Below are 19,119 nucleotides of genomic sequence, written 5' to 3' on the forward strand. Positions count from 1 at the left end.
CACAATGTAGTGTCAATCTTAAAAAACAGTCGCTTGTATAATCTTTATTCTGTATATAAATGGATATGCACTTAACATTAAGATTTGCAATTAACTAATCAGAAAACCCATTTAATTTACCGTATACGAACACTTCACACAAAGTCAGGATTCTCTGATCAGTGTTCGGTCCTTTTATAGTAATCACTTTTATCGGAACATCAAGCATATGTGAAGAATCAATGAATATTTCATCGCGGTTCTGAGTTGGGGATGTATCATTATATATCGAGAGTACACTTCCATTCTCCGCTGTTCCATATAATTTGAAACCATTTATGCGATTCTCTACAAAACATTCAGAAAACTGATAAGTATGACTCATGAAACGATATATCTTGAATATCATACGGCGCTTTACAAAGAAGATGATTTTAAAGTATTTCTCCCAGTGTTTTGTAAAAGTCCAATTTCAAAAATAAATTGTGGTGATTCCAAATTATAATATGCACTACATGTATCTGACGTATACTATGTATTCTTAAATGTCGGGTTAAAAACTATTCTAAAAAAAAAAGGCTTACTTGCTACTTGATTTTCCTGTTGCGTGAAAATCGATTGCATCTTTTAATAAGATTTTAGCTCCATTTTTTAAAGGATTTTTCAGCCATACACAAATTCCTTTTTCTAAATTATTGTTCTCTAAATTTCTTTCGCTTTCCATCATTACCTCTTTACATCTAAAAATTATAGTAAGATCCTTAATTTTATTAAGAATCAACAATTATATTAACCCATGAAGGATAGCGTTAAATATAAAACAAGAGGTTAGAAGGCCTTAACGGTCACCTGAGTAGCATATAATCCATACACAAACTTTTCGAGGAGTCTCATATATTCATTTAATTGGGTTTCATTCTGGAGTAGAAAAATGTTAAATTTGTATTGACGACCACCTCCCAGCCTAAACTCTTTAAAAAAGAACTAAAATTTTGGCATAAAACTTAAAGATCTGATCTACAAAATAATGAATTCAAATTTCCTTTGAGGTGTGTGAGAGTAAAGAAGTTCATTTAAACATTATATGCATTAACACCTATATATCCATTATGGCCCTGCCCTAGAGTCAAAATCCATACTCCATGAAAATACTACATGAAATTTAAAATTAGAGGACTTCCTGGTAAACATATTATGAAGTCAGTTTTTACATATGTGTGAGAATAGAGATGAAGATTTTAAAAGATTATATGCATTAACACTATATATCCATATGCCCCCCCCCCCTCATGTCCTGAACCCCTGACCCATGGGTCATTAATTTCACAATTTAGGTAGAGGAGTTAGTGGACATCATAACCATGTATTCAGTTTTTTGCCCACATGTTTGGGAGTAAAGAAGATGATTTTTTAAGATTTAATACATTATTACTATATGGTTAATTGGTCTCACCCTAGAGCCTGAAACCCTGACCCAGGGGTCATGAATTTCACAATTTTGGTAGAGGGCTTCATGGGCATCATATCATGCATTTAGTTTTTAACAAATATATATTGGAGTAGAGAAGAAGATTTTCTAAGATTTAATACATTTTTACATATTGGTCCCACCCTAGAGCTAGAACCCCTGACCCAGGGGCCATGAATTATACAACTTTGATAGAAGACTTCATGGACATCATAATCATGCATTTAGTTTTTAACAAATATACATGGGAGAAGAGAAGAAGATTTTCTAAGATTTAATACATAATTACTATACGGCCTTATTGGCCCCACCCTAGAGCCAGAACCCCTGACCAGGGGCCATGAATTTCACAATTTTGGTAGAGGACTTTATGGACAGCATAACCATGCAACCAGTTTTTTTCCTCATGTGTGTGGGAGTAGAGATAAGGATTTGTGAAATTTTGGCCTTTTGGGACATATTTGGCCCCACTTGTGGTGCCCCGGGAGTGGTAGAGCCATTAATTTCACAATTTAGATTTCTTTTACCATAGAGATGCATCACACCAAAAATGGTAACAATTAGCATTGTAGTTTTTAAGAAGAAGTAAAAAATGTAAAATTGTAAACGCACGACGACGGACGAAAACGGATAGAAACACAATACAACGGGGATGTAAAGTGTATTGTTCTGTTAAGTCATTTGTTTGTCTTAGCATTCATTTAGTAGAGTGCACCAGATGTTTGTTTAAGAAAGAAGTTCATTTAAACATTATATGCATTAACACCTATATATCCATTATGGCCCTGCCCTAGAGTCAAAATCCATACTCCATGAAAATACTACATGAAATTTAAAATTAGAGGACTTCCTGGTAAACATATTATGAAGTCAGTTTTTACATATGTGTGAGAATAGAGATGAAAATTTTAAAAGATTATATGCATTAACACTATATATCCATATGCCCCCCCCCCCTCATGTCCTGAACCCCTGACCCATGGGTCATTAATTTCACAATTTAGGTAGAGGAGTTAGTGGACATCATAACCATGTATTCAGTTTTTTGCCCACATGTTTGGGAGTAAAGAAGATGATTTTTTAAGATTTAATACATTATTACTATATGGTTAATTGGCCCCACCCTAGAGCCTGAAACCCTGACCCAGGGGTCATGAATTTCACAATTTTGGTAGAGGGCTTCATGGGCATCATATCATGCATTTAGTTTTTAACAAATATATATTGGAGTAGAGAAGAAGATTTTCTAAGATTTAATACATTTTTATTATATGGCCATATTGGTCCCACCCTAGAGCTAGAACCCCTGACCCAGGGGCCATGAATTATACAACTTTGATAGAAGACTTCATGGACATCATAATCATGCATTTAGTTTTTAACAAATATACATGGGAGAAGAGAAGAAGATTTTCTAAGATTTAATACATAATTACTATACGGCCTTATTGGCCCCACCCTAGAGCCAGAACCCCTGACCAGGGGCCATGAATTTCACAATTTTGGTAGAGGACTTTATGGACAGCATAACCATGCAACCAGTTTTTTTTTCTCATGTGTGTGGGAGTAGAGATAAGGATTTGTGAAATTTTGGCCTTTTGGGACATATTTGGCCCCACTTGTGGTGCCCCGGGAGTGGTAGAGCCATTAATTTCACAATTTAGATTTCTTTTACCATAGAGATGCATCACACCAAAAATGGTAACAATTAGCATTGTAGTTTTTAAGAAGAAGTAAAAAATGTAAAATTGTAAACGCACGACGACGGACGAAAACGGATAGAAACACAATACAACGGGGATGTAAAGTGTATTGTTCTGTTAAGTCATTTGTTTGTCTTAGCATTCATTTAGTAGAGTGCACCAGATGTTTGTATGTTCCTTGGGCCGCATTTGCGGGTGAGTGTTTAGATATCCAGTGTGCTGAGATGCCCATGTAGTCCATGTACCCATTAGTTAGTTAAACATATTATGTCAATCTTACTTGGTGCTACCCTGGTAGTCTCTACCTGCCGGAGTCTTTGACTCCAGTATACAGTACGATTTGGGAGAAACGCTATATGTGACACTGATATTAGTTTATAAATGACTTATGTTACACTTTTCAAATCATTCATCAGAAATTGATTCATGTCATAAGACCATAAACCTTACTTATCTTTAGCCTTTTCCAAAACGTTTGATTACACATACGTGAAGATGATAAAAAACACGAACTTAAATTAAAAGATATGACACCACTCTATCAATAATTTTAAAATAAACACGAAAATAACCATATCTCATGCAGAAAAAGATGAAGATTACATTGTATATACCTGTACATACATGTAAATCAAAATAAATACTCACGGTTATCATTCCTGTTCTTTATTTTTATTGCAATTATATAGTATGCATTTCCGAGGTTAACATTCCATGTGGGATTATCGCTTTCAGGTTGTGTATGTGTACAGGTGTGACTATTCCAATTTCCATCCCCGTTACCATCAACTGCCTTGTCCGAGGTGAATATTATTCCTGGTTCATAATATGTTGTAGACTGATTGGTAGATTTCCATATGGCTACATTTTTACCTACCGTAAAAATAAAGTAGTTTTGTATATGAACAATCAATCCGAAATCTTACACACCAAAAACTTTACACTTGTTTTATACACTTACATTGTGTAACTATATCATTAAGAACATTTTCAATTCAACTATAAAACGTGAACACATTAAATCTACTCTTTTTATGTGGTACTATTTTATGTAAATTTGCATTTATTTTCTATTTTAAGGATGACCGAATTTTTTCAATTACTAACTGTTGTTATATGTGGAACCATCTGATCATCAGTTTTCATAGTAAAACACTACCATTGAAGAGAATCCTCTTCGTTTGTTTTTGGCAGGGGTCACTATTTACAGACAATATTCTAAGGCTTTTTGTTCCAACAAATTTTGAATGCCTTTAGAATACAAGAGCTTAATTAGGTTTATTTATTATCATCAGCTTATAATAATTTTCCCCCCAAAATGTATGTATATTGAATTAAAATTGATATACCTAACCTCATGCGCACAGATTGTTTTTTAAAGTTTTCCAATAAAGAATGGAATTTAGCGATGGACAATACCACGTGACATGTTAGCGAGTCTTTCTAATCAATTCCTTTTTATATTTATATGCATACCGTATTTTTCCATTATTTTCATTTTCTTTTTTCATTTGAAAAATAGGATCAAAGGCCAACACTAAATTACTAATAATATGCACAGCAAATCATCGACTGCGCGTCGATTATAACGACCAAAGAGCAATTTGAGGCACTGTACACGAAACAAACACTATATTATTCCATTATCTTTTAAAAACCATTACAATATGAAAGGTCTGTCCTATGAAAAGAGGCCGCTGACTTTCGTGATTGGGTTAAATCCATCATTCATTTGTTATCTTGAAATCCGACATTTAGGTAGTACGAAACATCTGTGAAATCAATATTTTGAAATATTTTCTAAAATAGGCAAAATAATGGCTTAGTAATATTATGTAATCAGAAATTACCTTAAACTGTCAGTAAAAATTTATTTCAGTATCTTTAAGTAACAAAAAGGTCTTCTGTAAAAATGGCAGCACGGGCATTTGTAATATCTTGAAGAGTAACTTATTGGTATAGCAAATCATAACGATCATTACTTATTTTACTCTCCACTCAAAGGAGGTTCAATTGGTAGATTTGGGGCGATGGAGGCAAAAATTGTCAGGTCGCATTTTTTTCAAAAGAAGAAGGTATATTTTCCTTCAATATTTGCCCTAAATTCAAAAGTTGTTTAAATCTCATAAAAATACACATATGCCATCTTGAACATGTGTATATATAAAATACCAAGTTATACACTTTTATCTTGTTTCAAAAAATAATTATGACTTCAACACTAATAATTCTAAGATTTGGTCAAAAATGATGAAAAATGGCACTTGTTCTCATAGTTTTTTGAAGAGAAAAGTGTGTCCGCAGTCGTCGCCCACAACGAAATTAATACAATTTTTGTGATATCGCATGATAAAGTTATTATGTGAGTTTCATCGTGAGCGACAGCTGCGGACATATTTTTCTATTTAAAAAACTACTAAAGAATTGGTGTCTTCTGCTCATTTTTATGAAAAGTTCGGGAAAATGCACTGTTTGTGACGTCACAATTTACCCTGTGAAAGTCTAATCAGGTAACTATTTATAGATTCTTAATGTATTGGTATTCTTGTGAAAATAAACGTTACATTTCAATTTCCTGTGATATTTTTAAAAATCACACTAAAACATGGCAAAATATGACTGAAACTGAAGGATTGTCCATCAGTCTGACTAAAACACCTCCTTCTCCTGACACTTGTCAGAGCCTGACAGACCCAGTATTGATAAAAGGTCATCTTTACACGACCATTTCTTCTTACCAATTAGAGCTTTAGAAAATTGATTGGAACTCTTCAAATGGAGACAAAAAAGATAAATTCATGCATGTTTTCTATGTAACCTCTAAATTGAGTATTGCACCACTCATTAAACAGATAAAGGCATATCTTTGCTAAGTAGGTGTTTATTTAGATTGTATGCAGATGTGGAGGTCAAGTGGAGATAGTCTGTTATTGATACAGGTCTATCAGAACCTTGCGAGTGTAAGGAGAAGGAAAATGGTTTTTAATGATACTGGATTATCAATATGATAATAGTAAGTTCAAGAAATCGAAAACGAGACTCAATTTCAAAGTATTATTTTCATACCAGGCAAGTTCTTCGTTTAACTTACTTCAAGTTTAGGATAACTTTAAAAAGTACATCATTTATGTACATGTATATAATTAATTTAATTATAATAAAAGTGTGGATGTGGCGGTGGGGGAAATGACCCAAAAATCAATTTTCTAAGCGTTAACTTAAGGGAAATTTTGGTTGAGAGAAAGGGGGGGGGGCATTGCTCCCACTGGACCATCTAAAAGGTACTGTTAGCAAGCTCACAAATGATATCCCCACTAAGAAAGAAGTCATTACTCACGTATTTCTCTATTAGAGAATAGTGGATGGTTCTTTTTTTTTAGCGAGTCAGACAAGGCAGGGTATATTTACAGGTCACAAGTATTCTTTATGTCAAACTCTAGCTTTTACTCATTTCCATTAATACAAGATATGACACATGTTTAATATGACTTTGAACTTGCGCAACTGACCCTGGGCCAAGTTCATGACACATCATCGGTCATCAGGAATCTTTACATGAAATAGAAACTCCCAATGTTTCTCCTTAAATGACTTAGGGACAAATCATTACACACCCTCAGGTCATAAGCAATCTTTGTGTGAAGTAAGAAATTCCAAAGTGGACCGGAAACAAATTTTGCACTTTTCCTGCCAGTAACCTTTACTTTGTCCAAATGACCTTGGGTTTAGCTCATGACGCTTCGTTAGGTAATGAGTAATATTTGTACGAAGTAAGAACACTTCCAATGTTTTTCCATCAGAAAGATATAGACCGGACACGACATACGGACGGACAAGGTGTTTTTTATTTAACCCCCCCCCCCTCAATTTTTTTTCGTGGGGTATAAAAATCCTTTTCGCCCGTTTTGTGCGGCACAAAAAAAGACCTATATTTTTCAATTATTTCTATCATATCACATATAAATATACATGTAAATGTATGATTTGTATGCATATTTGAGTTCTTCTCATCATCGTCGGAAAGGATAAGAAACCCTTGGGGTCCAATAATGTCTTTTCATGGGCATTTGTCAATTTTCATCACTATATGATTTCCAAGCGGTAAGCTATCAAAGCTTTTGAGATGTTACATGTAGATATTGAATTTCTATAGATTTAAATTTAAGGTTAGAAAAAACAACACTTTTTATACAGTAAAAAAAAAAATCTAAAATAGCTTTATGTACGCGTACACATAAATAAGAAGATGTAGCGAAAGCTATAAAGACTTTATTTCTTCTGTTCTAGACTTTTTCAGAGTTAACAAGCTACAAGTTAACAATCTCCCATTTTGACAAGCTAGATTAAAAATAAAATATTCAGCTGAGTTTTAGGTAACTTAATCTGCATTACAACCTCATACTACACACCTTCAATGATTTTTTTTTTATCAATTTGCATATAACAATAAGTAAAATCCCCAAGAACAAATATCTATCGCAATTAAATGCATACATTTTTGGAAGGCAGAAAAGTCGCTATATTATAGTCTGCAAGTCAATTGAACTACTACAATTATTTCAAAGAAATAAGAAACTGTCGACACTTGCAGTACTCTGATGATTTAATGACGATCGACCGACTTTATTGCTTAATGTAGTCGTATATCATTACTTCTAATCCTGAGAACAAATTTTATTTAATCTTTGACTTAAAACTGTTAACTTATAAAACCAGAGACATAAATAACTTATTAAGTTATTTATGTCTCTGATAATATATATTTTATTCTGTTCATAACTATAGAAGTTTAGCGTGTTCAACAGGTTAATTTTTTAGCCACATTCTCAGATTACGATATCGCACCTTTAAGGTGAGGTTGATTGACATCGAATATTTAGACACTTATTGTTTAACAATTGACCGCTGCAGTGAAAGCATCCTTCAATTATTTATCAATTGCTGGTCTGCAGCCCGGGGGCAATATTCTGAGCTATGTGCGCTGACGCGACACGAGATTTTCGGTCGCACGTGGAGCGGATTGACTTAGCATAGACTGACCGAATAAACACACGGGTGGGAAAGTGACATACATTGAGGAGAAAAATGTACACATGTTAAGTAGTCGCCAAAAATAGGTCTTCGCCACATTTGGAAAAAAAATAAAGCCCTTGCACTGTGATCAAGAAACCGATAAAATCTAAACAAATCTTGTTTAAAAACTCATGTGAACATTCTAAAAATAATTACTTAATCCCTCAATTCTGGACAATTCTTTTATCGTGTCAGCCTCTACCGCCCATCGCAACTTCTCGGGCCTTTCCGGCAAGCTCGGAAAAACACTTCGAATGTATTACCTAGGCGTCCATGACAACCCCCTTTTTTATAAAACTTGATATAATTACAACACATTTTATGATCTGTTGAGATGTGAGCTATACTTCATTAAAGGTATCAATATACAATAAAATATAACACAGAAACGACATACAAGACTTCTTAGCGATACTTATTTTAATGGGAAGCGACTCCATTTTGTATAAAATTCTAACATCCGGTGATGTTAATACATCGAGGTGTTTTTCCAAACTTGCCGGAAAGGCCAGAGAAGTTGCAATTGCCTCTACCGCATGTGTTAATTTGATATTTGATTTTTTTTTATCCTGCCTTGAACGCTTGGGGACTGTTTCATTTTCTAAATTCGGCTAAATAATGCTTCCAATTTTGGATTCTCTCTCTCTCTCTCTCTCTCTCTCTCTCTCTCTCTCTCTCTCTCTCTCTCTCTCTCTCATTTTATGTGCAACCTTATGAAGATGTCAACTACTTTCTACGATATCTATAAAACCTATCAGCAGTATTTAGCGGAAATATTCGTGGGTAAATAAAAAAATCTTAAATTGAAACACAAGTCAATCTTACATGTACCGGTCAAAATCTCGAAAAAACAAATAGTTGGAATCGTACAAAATATCAATAAACATGCGCGTGTGATAAAGTACATGTAGAAGAACACGAAGCTACCGCGGATCACTTGTCCACTCGCGCGGGATCTCCTTGGCTACATGTATGTTCTGGGGGTGATCTTCATTTTAAGGTTTAATCTTTGTGGTTTTTCGTTGTTTATCTATAACATTATTAGTACATGTATAGTTTTTAGAACATTTTAGAATTACAAATTCACTATTGATTTATGTCTGATGATGTTTCTGATTTGGAATAATATCGCTTTTATCAATTTTTAGAGGGGCTTCTCAATTCACATTCTAATGTTTAATTAAATAAATTGAAGATGAACAAACTAACTGAAACAGTTCTGTATCTTGTTATTAGATAACCGCTGACCTCTAGGTAGTGCAGCCGCGACTGATTTCCTCGGCCGCGGATGAGGGGTCGGATAACTTACGTAATGTTAAAACACACGTAGAGAGCTCAGAACCCAGGAAGATTTACAATGTTTGCAGTATGATGACTAAACTCTAATTAATATAAGTTTTACCCCTTTAATCCCACAGTTGATCTATCTGTCTGATACTGCTTCAGTTCGAGAATGGCATTGCTTTTATGATTAAACAGAACGATTTCTTATTGACACTCTTTCGTTTAATTCAAATTAAGAAGAGTAAGCTTTAATGTCATTGTGTACGATTCTTGTGTTTGCGGGTAAATAAAATCACACATGACACACGCGATTCTTGTGTATTAGATAACCGCTGACCGCTAGGTAGTCCAGCCGCGACCTTGGCGATCGATTTTCTCGGCCGCGGGCGAGATGGGTTATGTAAATACGCACACAACTAAGAATTTAGGTCGATTTGAAATGCTTGCAGTAAAATGACTCAAATTTATTTCATGGAAGTTATTATTTTTTTAAATCTAGTTTATGTATCTCACTAGATAAGAAAAAGAACGTTTATATTTTCTCGTTTTTGATTTTCTTAACGGTTGTCCACTATAGGACCTAAACAGAGGTGACTCCAAACAAGAGGCCTAGGGGCCACATCGCTCACCTGAGCAACAATTGCCTTAATTCTGATCAAATTAGCATTACAGTATCAAAATATCTTGACAACTGAGTACAGTAGATCTTGCTAAAAAAAAATTGAAAATCTGCCAATTTTTATCAACCTCTTATTTTTTAGTAAATACCAAGCCTCTTTTGTTGTTGTACCTGTAAGAAGATTTTTCTCTATTCCTATATCCCCCCCCCCCCAGGGAATCATGGTTTCACCAGACTTAAATCTGCATAACCTTTGCTTTCACACTAAGTACTGAGTTTTGAACCGAACACTTTCCCAGAATAGTTTTAAAGATTTTCTCTTTATATTCCTATGTAAACATTCAAACCGCCATCACGGTCCCGCCCTACCACTAGGGACTGTGATTTTGCAAACTTGAATTTACACTACCCGAGGATGCCTCTACACAAGTTTAAACCCTTTCTGGCCAAAAATTCTTTAAAAAGAAGATTTTTAAAGATTTTCTCTATATATTCCTAAGTAAAAATTCATCCCCCTTTGTGGCCTCACCCTACCACTGGACTATTAATTAAACAAACTTGAATCTATATGATCTGAGGATGCTTCCACTCAAATTTGGGCTTTCCTGGCCTAATAGTTTTGAGAAGAAGACTTTTAAAGTTTTTCTCTATCTATAAAAATTCATCCCCCATTGTGACCCCGCCCTACCCCCAGGGACCATGATTTGAACAAACTTGAATCTACACATCCTAAGGATGGTTACATGCCAATTTGAGATTTCTTGGCCAAATATTTTTGAGAAGAAAATTTTTACAAGGTATTCCTACATGTATATAAAACTTGATCCCCCAATTGTGGCCCCACCCTACCCCCCGGGGACCATGATTTGAACAAACTTGAATCTATACTATCTGAGGATGCTTTCACTCAAATATGAGCTTTCCTGGCCTAATAGTTTTTGAGAAGAAGATTTTTAAAGATTTTCTCAATATATTCCTATGTAAAACTTGATCCCCCAATTGTGGCCCCACCCTACCCATGGGAACTATGATTTGAACAAACTTGAATCTACACTACCTGAGGATGCTTCCATTTTAATTTGAGCTTTCCTGGCCTAATAGTTTTTGATAAGAAGATTTTTAAAGATTTTCTCTATATATTCCAATGTAAAACTTGATCTCCCAATTGTGGCCCCACCCTACCCATGGGAACTATGATTTGAACAAACTTGAATCTACACTACCTGAGGATGCTTCCATTTTAATTTGAGCTTTCCTGGCCTAATAGTTTTTGAGAAGAAGATTTTTAAAGATTTTCTCTATATATTCCTATGTAAAACTTGATCTCCCAATTGTGGCCCCACCCTACCCCCGGGGATCATGATTTGAACACACTTGAATTTACACTACCTGAGGATGCTTCCATTTCAATTTGAGCTTTTCTGGCCTAATAGTTTTTGAGAAGATATTTGAAGATTTTCTCTATATATTCTTATGTAAAACATGATCCCCCTATTGTGGCCCCACCCAACCCCCGGGGACCATGATTTGAACAAACTTAAATCTACACTATCTGAGGATACTTCCACTCAAATTTGAGCTTTCCTGGCCTAATAGTTTTTGAGAAGAAGACTTTGGCTCAGGTGAGCTAAAAAAGGTTAAGTTTACAATACAATAAGTTGTTAAAGTTGGTTTCTGGAAGAAGAGACTTTGAAAATTTTCTTAATAAATATTGACAATTTTTTTTACTTTTTTAATCTTTAGTTTTTAAGATCTGTGTACAAACATAGAATTGTGAGCAAATCTCTGTATCTTGCTTATAATTCGAAGCTTAACACTCAAATATGGTTAGTAAATAGAAATTGTAAACAATTAAAACACAAGAAACATGCATTATAACAAATAAAGAACACAATTTATTTTTTCGAAATGAATCATATATATACATGTACATGTATATACCTACATATTTCCGACAGCAATATCAAACTCTATTTAAACTGAATAAACTCGAGAAAATGCCGAGCATCTCAACAAAACCTATTGCATTAATCTACCATTACGCAAAATATAATGCCGAATTACCGATATAATGAATTGTATTTCAGTACTTTTTTGATACATCAGATTTTGCTTAATTTGCGCAGGTAAACAGTTAACTGTTTGATTTACCGAAGTCTCTGTTTGATTTGATACGTAAAAATCACGAAATACAGACGATAGTTCCCAGGTTACAAAGCATAAATTAATAATGAAAACGAAACGAAAATCAGAACAAGCTAACACCAACGTCATGTGTGAAAACTGTCAACGCATTGAAATATTTAGTCTCAATTTACTTCACAAAATCGGCACCAATATATTTTGCATGTTTCAAAAATTTCCCTTCATTCGCAAACTGTTGCACAACAAGCAAATTCATCATAGTCAGATCGACCCTTTTTCGTATAATGCCATGGCTGCTTTAAACAAAGAACCTCATTTTAGATATATGGAATACGAGTCTTGGTAAAATGGGTACGCAAACCCGGGCCGTGGCAAAAAAAAGCCGGGGCAGATCGGCAATCGTCAATTCCAAATACGCATTATTTTGCAGCAATATTTACAGCAAATACAAATATACTGGTCAATCAAATATCCTGAAATTTTAATGAGATTGGCAGATTAATAACTGCCAATCTTTTGTTTTGCCCAGGCCAAGTCTTGTCTACCCATTTTACCGGATGCCGAATCCGAAGCTATTAAACTGATTGAAACACGCCTTTCCTTTATTATTATTTTCGTAATAACTCAGATTTGAAACAGAATTAGACCTTAATTTTTGCAATTTATATTTTCCTTCCCATAAGGATAATTTATGCTTAACTACGTTGAATTGGAATCAGTAGTTCTTGAGAAGAAGATTTTTTAAAATGCACCCCCCTTTTTCTACAGTTTCAAGGTTTTCTCCGCTTTGAATACAGATCGGACTTTTATTTCTGCAATTTATATTTGCCCTCCCATAAGGATGCTTTGTGCCAAATTTGGTTGAAATTGGATAAGCGGTTTTAGAGAAGAAGTTCAAAATGTAAAAAGTTTACAGACGGACAGACAGACGGACGGACAGACGGACGGACGGACGGACGGACGACGGACAAAAAGTGATCAGAATAGCTCACTTGAGCTTTCAGCTCAGGTGAGCTAAAAAGGGCTGTAAGAAAAACATGTACACGTATACTTTTTAGACACTTTTTCAAATGAATCAAAGCATCCCGTATATGCTGGTACACTTTCAGCTGTTAATTTATGTACGTTATGCGCACAAAGACGATTCGCTTACTTGCCAAATGAATACAGGTACATGTTAACAAGACAAGCTTTTTACACTCATATTACACATTACCGGTACAAAATAATTTTGTAACGACATTGATAACACAATAATGAACAACTTTTCTATCGACAGCTATAGCGAAATATTAACCATTTTTGAGTTATAAAACGAAAACTTTTAAGGGCTCTAGACCCCTAATTTAAGGGGCCAGCCCTTTTTCAATGGTGTCAAGTAAAAGCCCTTGATATTTTGCACATATTTTGTTCTATGTGTATTTAGGGAAAATTTTAAACTAAAGAGCTACATAACAAAAACACAACCAAATATCGGCATTTTTTGAAACACAAATTCAAATTAATTTTTTGAAACTTTAAAGGAGGAAAATTGTAAAAACAACACTCGGAGGACAACGTTCAAACTCTCTATTTTTAAGATTTGTGACTTTGTAACACATGCTGTGAGCGGTTTCAGAGCCTATGCGTGCACAAGAATGCCTATATTTTTCGGAAAAAGGGGAATAACTCGGTACCGGAAGTGTCGATTTCAACGATTTTCCGTAGATATTGAGAAATAGTAACTACCATTAAGCTCTGAAAATTTGAACTTTATAGGACAACAAACAAACAAGATATTTGAGTTTAAAAAAACGTCTAGAAGAAAAACAAGAGGCCCATGGGCCACATCGCTCACCTGAACAGCAGTTCCTTGTAACATTACATTTCGTAGCATATGCTTTTTCTATTTTAAACATTGAACCCCTTTCTGGGGACCAAGTAATGGTCCGAGGTTTATGGTTGGCTTGAACAACATAAATAGTAAAATAGGAATGAAAATGTGTAGCACTGCGGTGGGACCGCACGTACACAACCTGAAAAACTGAACGTAGAAGAGTTCCACTTCAAGAGGAATAACTCTCAGACTGTACAGAACATTAAGAAAGATAACTCTTGGTTCCACTACATTAGAGTTTACACAATTTGAGGATCCTTGCATAGTAATCTCACAAACTGTAGCATTATAGTTCTCGATAAGAACTTTTTAAAAACATTTTCAATATATCTTTCTATGTTAAACTTTGAACCCCTTTTGGGGACACAGTATTAGTCCAGTGCTAAAGTTTTAATTATTTGGAATCGAAATTATTTAAGGATGCTTGCATAGTTATCTCACAAGCTGAAGCATTATAGTTCCCTAGAAAAAGATTTTTCAACATTTTCCCTCTATATTTCTATGCTAAACTTTGAACACCTCTTGGGGCCCCAGTATTAGATTGAGGTCACGGCTTTTATAATTTTGAATCTACACTATTTGAGGGTGCTTACGTAGTTATCTGACAAATTGATGCATTGTAGTTCTCGAAAAGATTTTTAAACATTTTCCATATATACCGGTACTTCTACATTTAACTTTAAACCCATCTTGGGTCCTTAGTATTAGTCCAGGGGTCACTATTTTAAAACTGTCGAACCTTCATTATCCAAGGTTGTATGCATGATAGTAATCTCACAAATTGAAGCATTGTAGTTCTCGAGAAGAAGATTTTTTAACCTGTTACCTTTATATTTCTATAATAAACTTTGACACCATCTTGGGGCCCCATTATTGGTCCGGGGGTCACGATTTTACGAATTAGGAATCTACAAAAGCGAAGGATGCATGCATAGATATTCCACTAACTAAAACATTGTAGTTCTTGAGAAGAAAATTTTTAAACTTTTCCTTTGTTTTTTAAAATGTTTAAATTTTGAACCCCTCTTGGTGCCCATCAATTGTCCGGGAGTTACAATTTTTTGAATCTACATTATTTAAGGATGTACATGTATGCATAGTAATATCCCAAACAGTTGCACGATGGTTCTTGAGAAGATTTTTAAAACATTTTCCTATGTATGTTAAAATCTAAACCCCTCCTGGGGCCCCACTTTTGTTCGGGGGTCACGATTTTTACAATCTTCACTATATATACAACCTTTTGTGTATGTATTGGCATTTTTGGTGAAGTGGTTCTTGAGAAGAAAATTTTTAAACATTTTTCATATGTAGTTCTATGTTAAATTTTGATCCCCGCCTGGTGCCCCAGTTTTGGTCCGAGGGTCACGATTTTTACAATTTAGAATCTTCATTATACAGTGGTAACAACGTTATTGTTGACAAGCCAATCGTGTTAAATAGTTCGTGTAACGTGGGTGATCGTTCGTGTAACGTGCGGGATCGTGCGTGTATCAGGAAAATTGGTTTGCGTTTTTTACCGTGCGTGTTCGTGCGTGATCATGCGGTTTTTTCGTTTTGTAACCTTTTTTACGGAATGCAAGGATTTATTCTCAATCGCAACTTCTCGGGCCTTTCCGGCAAGCTCGGAAAAACACCTCGAATGTATTAACATCACCGGATGTTAGAATTTTATACAAAATGGAGTCGCTTCCCATTAAAATAAGTATCGGCTAGACAGTCTTGTATGCCGCTTCTGTGTTATATTTTAGTGTATATCGTTTACTTTAATGAAGTAATAACTCACATCTCAACAGATCTTAAAATGTGTTCTATTTATATCAAGTTTTACAAAAAGGGGGGTTGTCATGGACGCCTAGGTAATACATTCGAGGTGTTTTTCCGAGCTTGCCGGAAAGGCCCGAGAAGTTGCGATTGGATTTATTCTGAAAACAACGACAAATAGGTTTTGTAAAACATTGTGAATTTAAACCTTTTTAATAGAAGAACATTGATTCTTTCTCTTTTTTTTTTTATAGAAGAACATTCATTCTCTCTTTCGACGTTAAATACATTTAGTATTTCCATAGCTCATTCAATCGGTCGAGTTAGTTTTGCATACTTGATTATAATCAATTTCATATCAAGCATTTATTGTGTTTTGATACATAATTTTAATCATATTAGCAAGAGCGACACGTTGAATGAAAGCGGTCAAGCTTACCCATGCCCCGTTTTAAAGTAAACGATTATTCCTAACGTTTTTCTTTCAAATGAGAATACGATACGTATTCCTATCTGGTACATTGTATAATTATTTGTTTGAAATAAAATTTATTTAGACGCTTTAAAATTTAGAATATATAGAAATAAATCAATTATTGGATGTGAAAAATCGAAATTCTATGGAACAAGGTAACAATTTTACCTGTATCCCACATAATTAAATCGTACGTAACAGTCAACTCGTATGGAAATAATTTTGAGCAGTTTATGCATTATCTTCATTTCTTTTACACGTAATTTTTTTAACTTATGATTGAAGTTAATATTCGTTATGGAGACACAAACATTAATTTGTGTGTGAATCCTATATTGTGTATGAATGTGTAAAAAATTTTACTCGTTAAATATGAAACAGTGCATGGCTAAAGTACATGCCTCTTTTCAATAAAACACAAACATAAAGCATTGCAAATTAAAGCAATACGTTTCCTCAATTATAATCTTAAAAATTAATTTTGATTTTGCGTGTTTAATGGTGTAGAATCGTTTGGTTGCGTGTTTTATCGTTTTTGTTCGTGTATCGTGAAAATTCAGTAAGTTAGTAATCGTCCGTGTATCGTGCGTGATCGTTCGTGTATCGTGCGTGATCGTTCGTGTATCAGAATCGTGCGTGTCGTTTGTCAACAATAACGTTGCAACTACTGTACATACAAGCTTTTTTTTTTTTTTATAATTTATTTCTTTTTCAAGGAACAAACATACAGAAAAAACACCTAAATGTACATGTATGCATAGTAATATCCCAAACAGTTGCACGATGGTTCTTGAGAAGATTTTTAAAACATTTTCCTATGTATGTTAAAATCTAAACCCCTCCTGGGGCCCCACTTTTGTTCGGGGGTCACGATTTTTACAATCTTCACTATATATACAAGCTTTTGTGTAAATATTGGCATTTCTGGTGCAGTGGTTCTTGAGAAGAAGATTTTTTAAACATTTTCCTATGTATTTCTATGTTAAACTTTGAACCCCGCCTGGGGCCCCAGTTTTGGTCCGAGGGTCACGATTTTTACAATTTAGAATCTTCACTATATATACAAGCTTTTGTGTAAATATTGGCATTTCTGGTGCAGTGGTTCTTGAGAAGAAGATTTTTTAAATATTTTCCTATGTATTTCTATGTTAAACTTTGAACCCCGCCTGGGGCCCCAGTTTTAGTCCGAGGGTCACGATTTTTACAATTTAGAATATTCACTATATATACAAGCTTTTGTGTAAATATTGGCATTTCTGGTGCAGTGGTTCTTGAGAAGAAGATTTTTTAAACATTTTCCTATGTATTTCTATGTTAAACTTTGAACCCCGCCTGGGGCCCCAGTTTTGGTCCGAGGGTCACGATTTTTACAATTTAGAATCTTCACTTTGTATACCAGCTTTTGTGTAAATATTGGCATTCCTGGTGCAGTGGTTCTTGAGAAGAAGATTTTTTAAACATTTTCCTATGTATTTCTATGTTAAACTTTGAACCCCGCCTGGGGCCCCAGTTTTGGTCCGAGGGTCACGATTTTTACAATTTAGAATCTTCACTATGTATACAAGCTTTTGTGTAAATATTGGCATTTCTGGTGCAGTGGTTCTTGAGAAGAAGATTTTTAAAACATTTTCCTATGTATTTCTATGTTAAACTTTGAACCCCGCCTGGGGCCCCAGTTTTGGTCCGAGGGTCACGATTTTTACAATTTAGAATCTTCACTATGTATACAAGCTTTTGTGTAAATATTGGCATTTCTGGTGCAGTGGTTCTTGAGAAGAAGATTTTTAAAACATTTTCCTATGTATTTCTATGTTAAACTTTGAACCCCGCCTGGGGCCCCAGTTTTGGTCCGAGGGTCACGATTTTTACAATTTAGAATCTTCACTATGTATACAAGCTTTTGTGTAAATATTGGCATTTCTGGTGCAGTGGTTCTTGAGAAGAAGATTTTTAAAACATTTTCCTATGTATTTCTATATATGTTAAATTTTGAACCCCGCCTGGGGCCCCAGTTTTGGTCCGAGGGTCACGATTTTTACAATTTAGAATCTTCACTATATATACAAGCTTTTGTGTAAATATTGGCATTTCTGGTGCAGTGGTTCTTGAGAAGAAGATTTTTAAAACATTTTCCTATGTTTTTCTATATATGTTAAATTTTGAACCCCGCCTGGGGCCCCAGTTTTGGTCCGAGGGTCACGATTTTTACAATTTAGAATCTTCACTATATATACAAGCTTTTGTGTAAATATTGGCATTTCTGGTGCAGTGGTTCTTGAGAAGAAGATTTTTAAAACATTTTCCTATGTTTTGCTATATATGTTAAATTTTGAACCCCGCCTGGGGCCCCAGTTTTGGTCCGAGGGTCACGATTTTTACAATTTAGAATCTTCACTATATATACAAGCTTTTGTGTAAATATTGGCATTTCTGGTGCAGTGGTTCTTGAGAAGAAGATTTTTAAAACATTTTCCTATGTTTTTCTATATATGTTAAATTTTGAACCCCGCCTGGGGCCCCAGTTTTGGTCCGAGGGTCACGATTTTTACAATTTAGAATCTTCACTATATATACAAGCTTTTGTGTAAATATTGGCATTTCTGGTGCAGTGGTTCTTGAGAAGAAGATTTTTTAAACATTTTCCTATGTATTTCTATGTTAAACTTTGAACCCCGCCTGGGGCCCCAGTTTTGGTCCGAGGGTCACGATTTTTACAATTTAGAATCTTCACTA

At 34.7% G+C, this 19,119-nt stretch overlaps 1 protein-coding gene across 1 annotated transcript in view; it reads right to left on the minus strand.

The window, feature by feature from the left end:
• LOC105335833 (E-selectin) overlaps positions 1 to 19,119 on the minus strand; it is a 59,310-nt gene that overhangs the window by 31,744 nt on the left and 8,447 nt on the right. Inside the window, exons 4-5 of the mRNA XM_066067493.1 lie at positions 3,799 to 4,023; positions 121 to 327 (exon numbers count right to left, since the gene is read on the minus strand). Of these exons, the coding sequence (XP_065923565.1) occupies positions 121 to 327; positions 3,799 to 4,023 (432 nt within the window). The remainder of the gene's footprint in view (positions 1 to 120; positions 328 to 3,798; positions 4,024 to 19,119) is intronic.

Source organism: Magallana gigas, chromosome 7, assembly GCF_963853765.1.
Source record: "Magallana gigas chromosome 7, xbMagGiga1.1, whole genome shotgun sequence".
Taxonomy (NCBI): domain Eukaryota; kingdom Metazoa; phylum Mollusca; class Bivalvia; order Ostreida; family Ostreidae; genus Magallana; species Magallana gigas.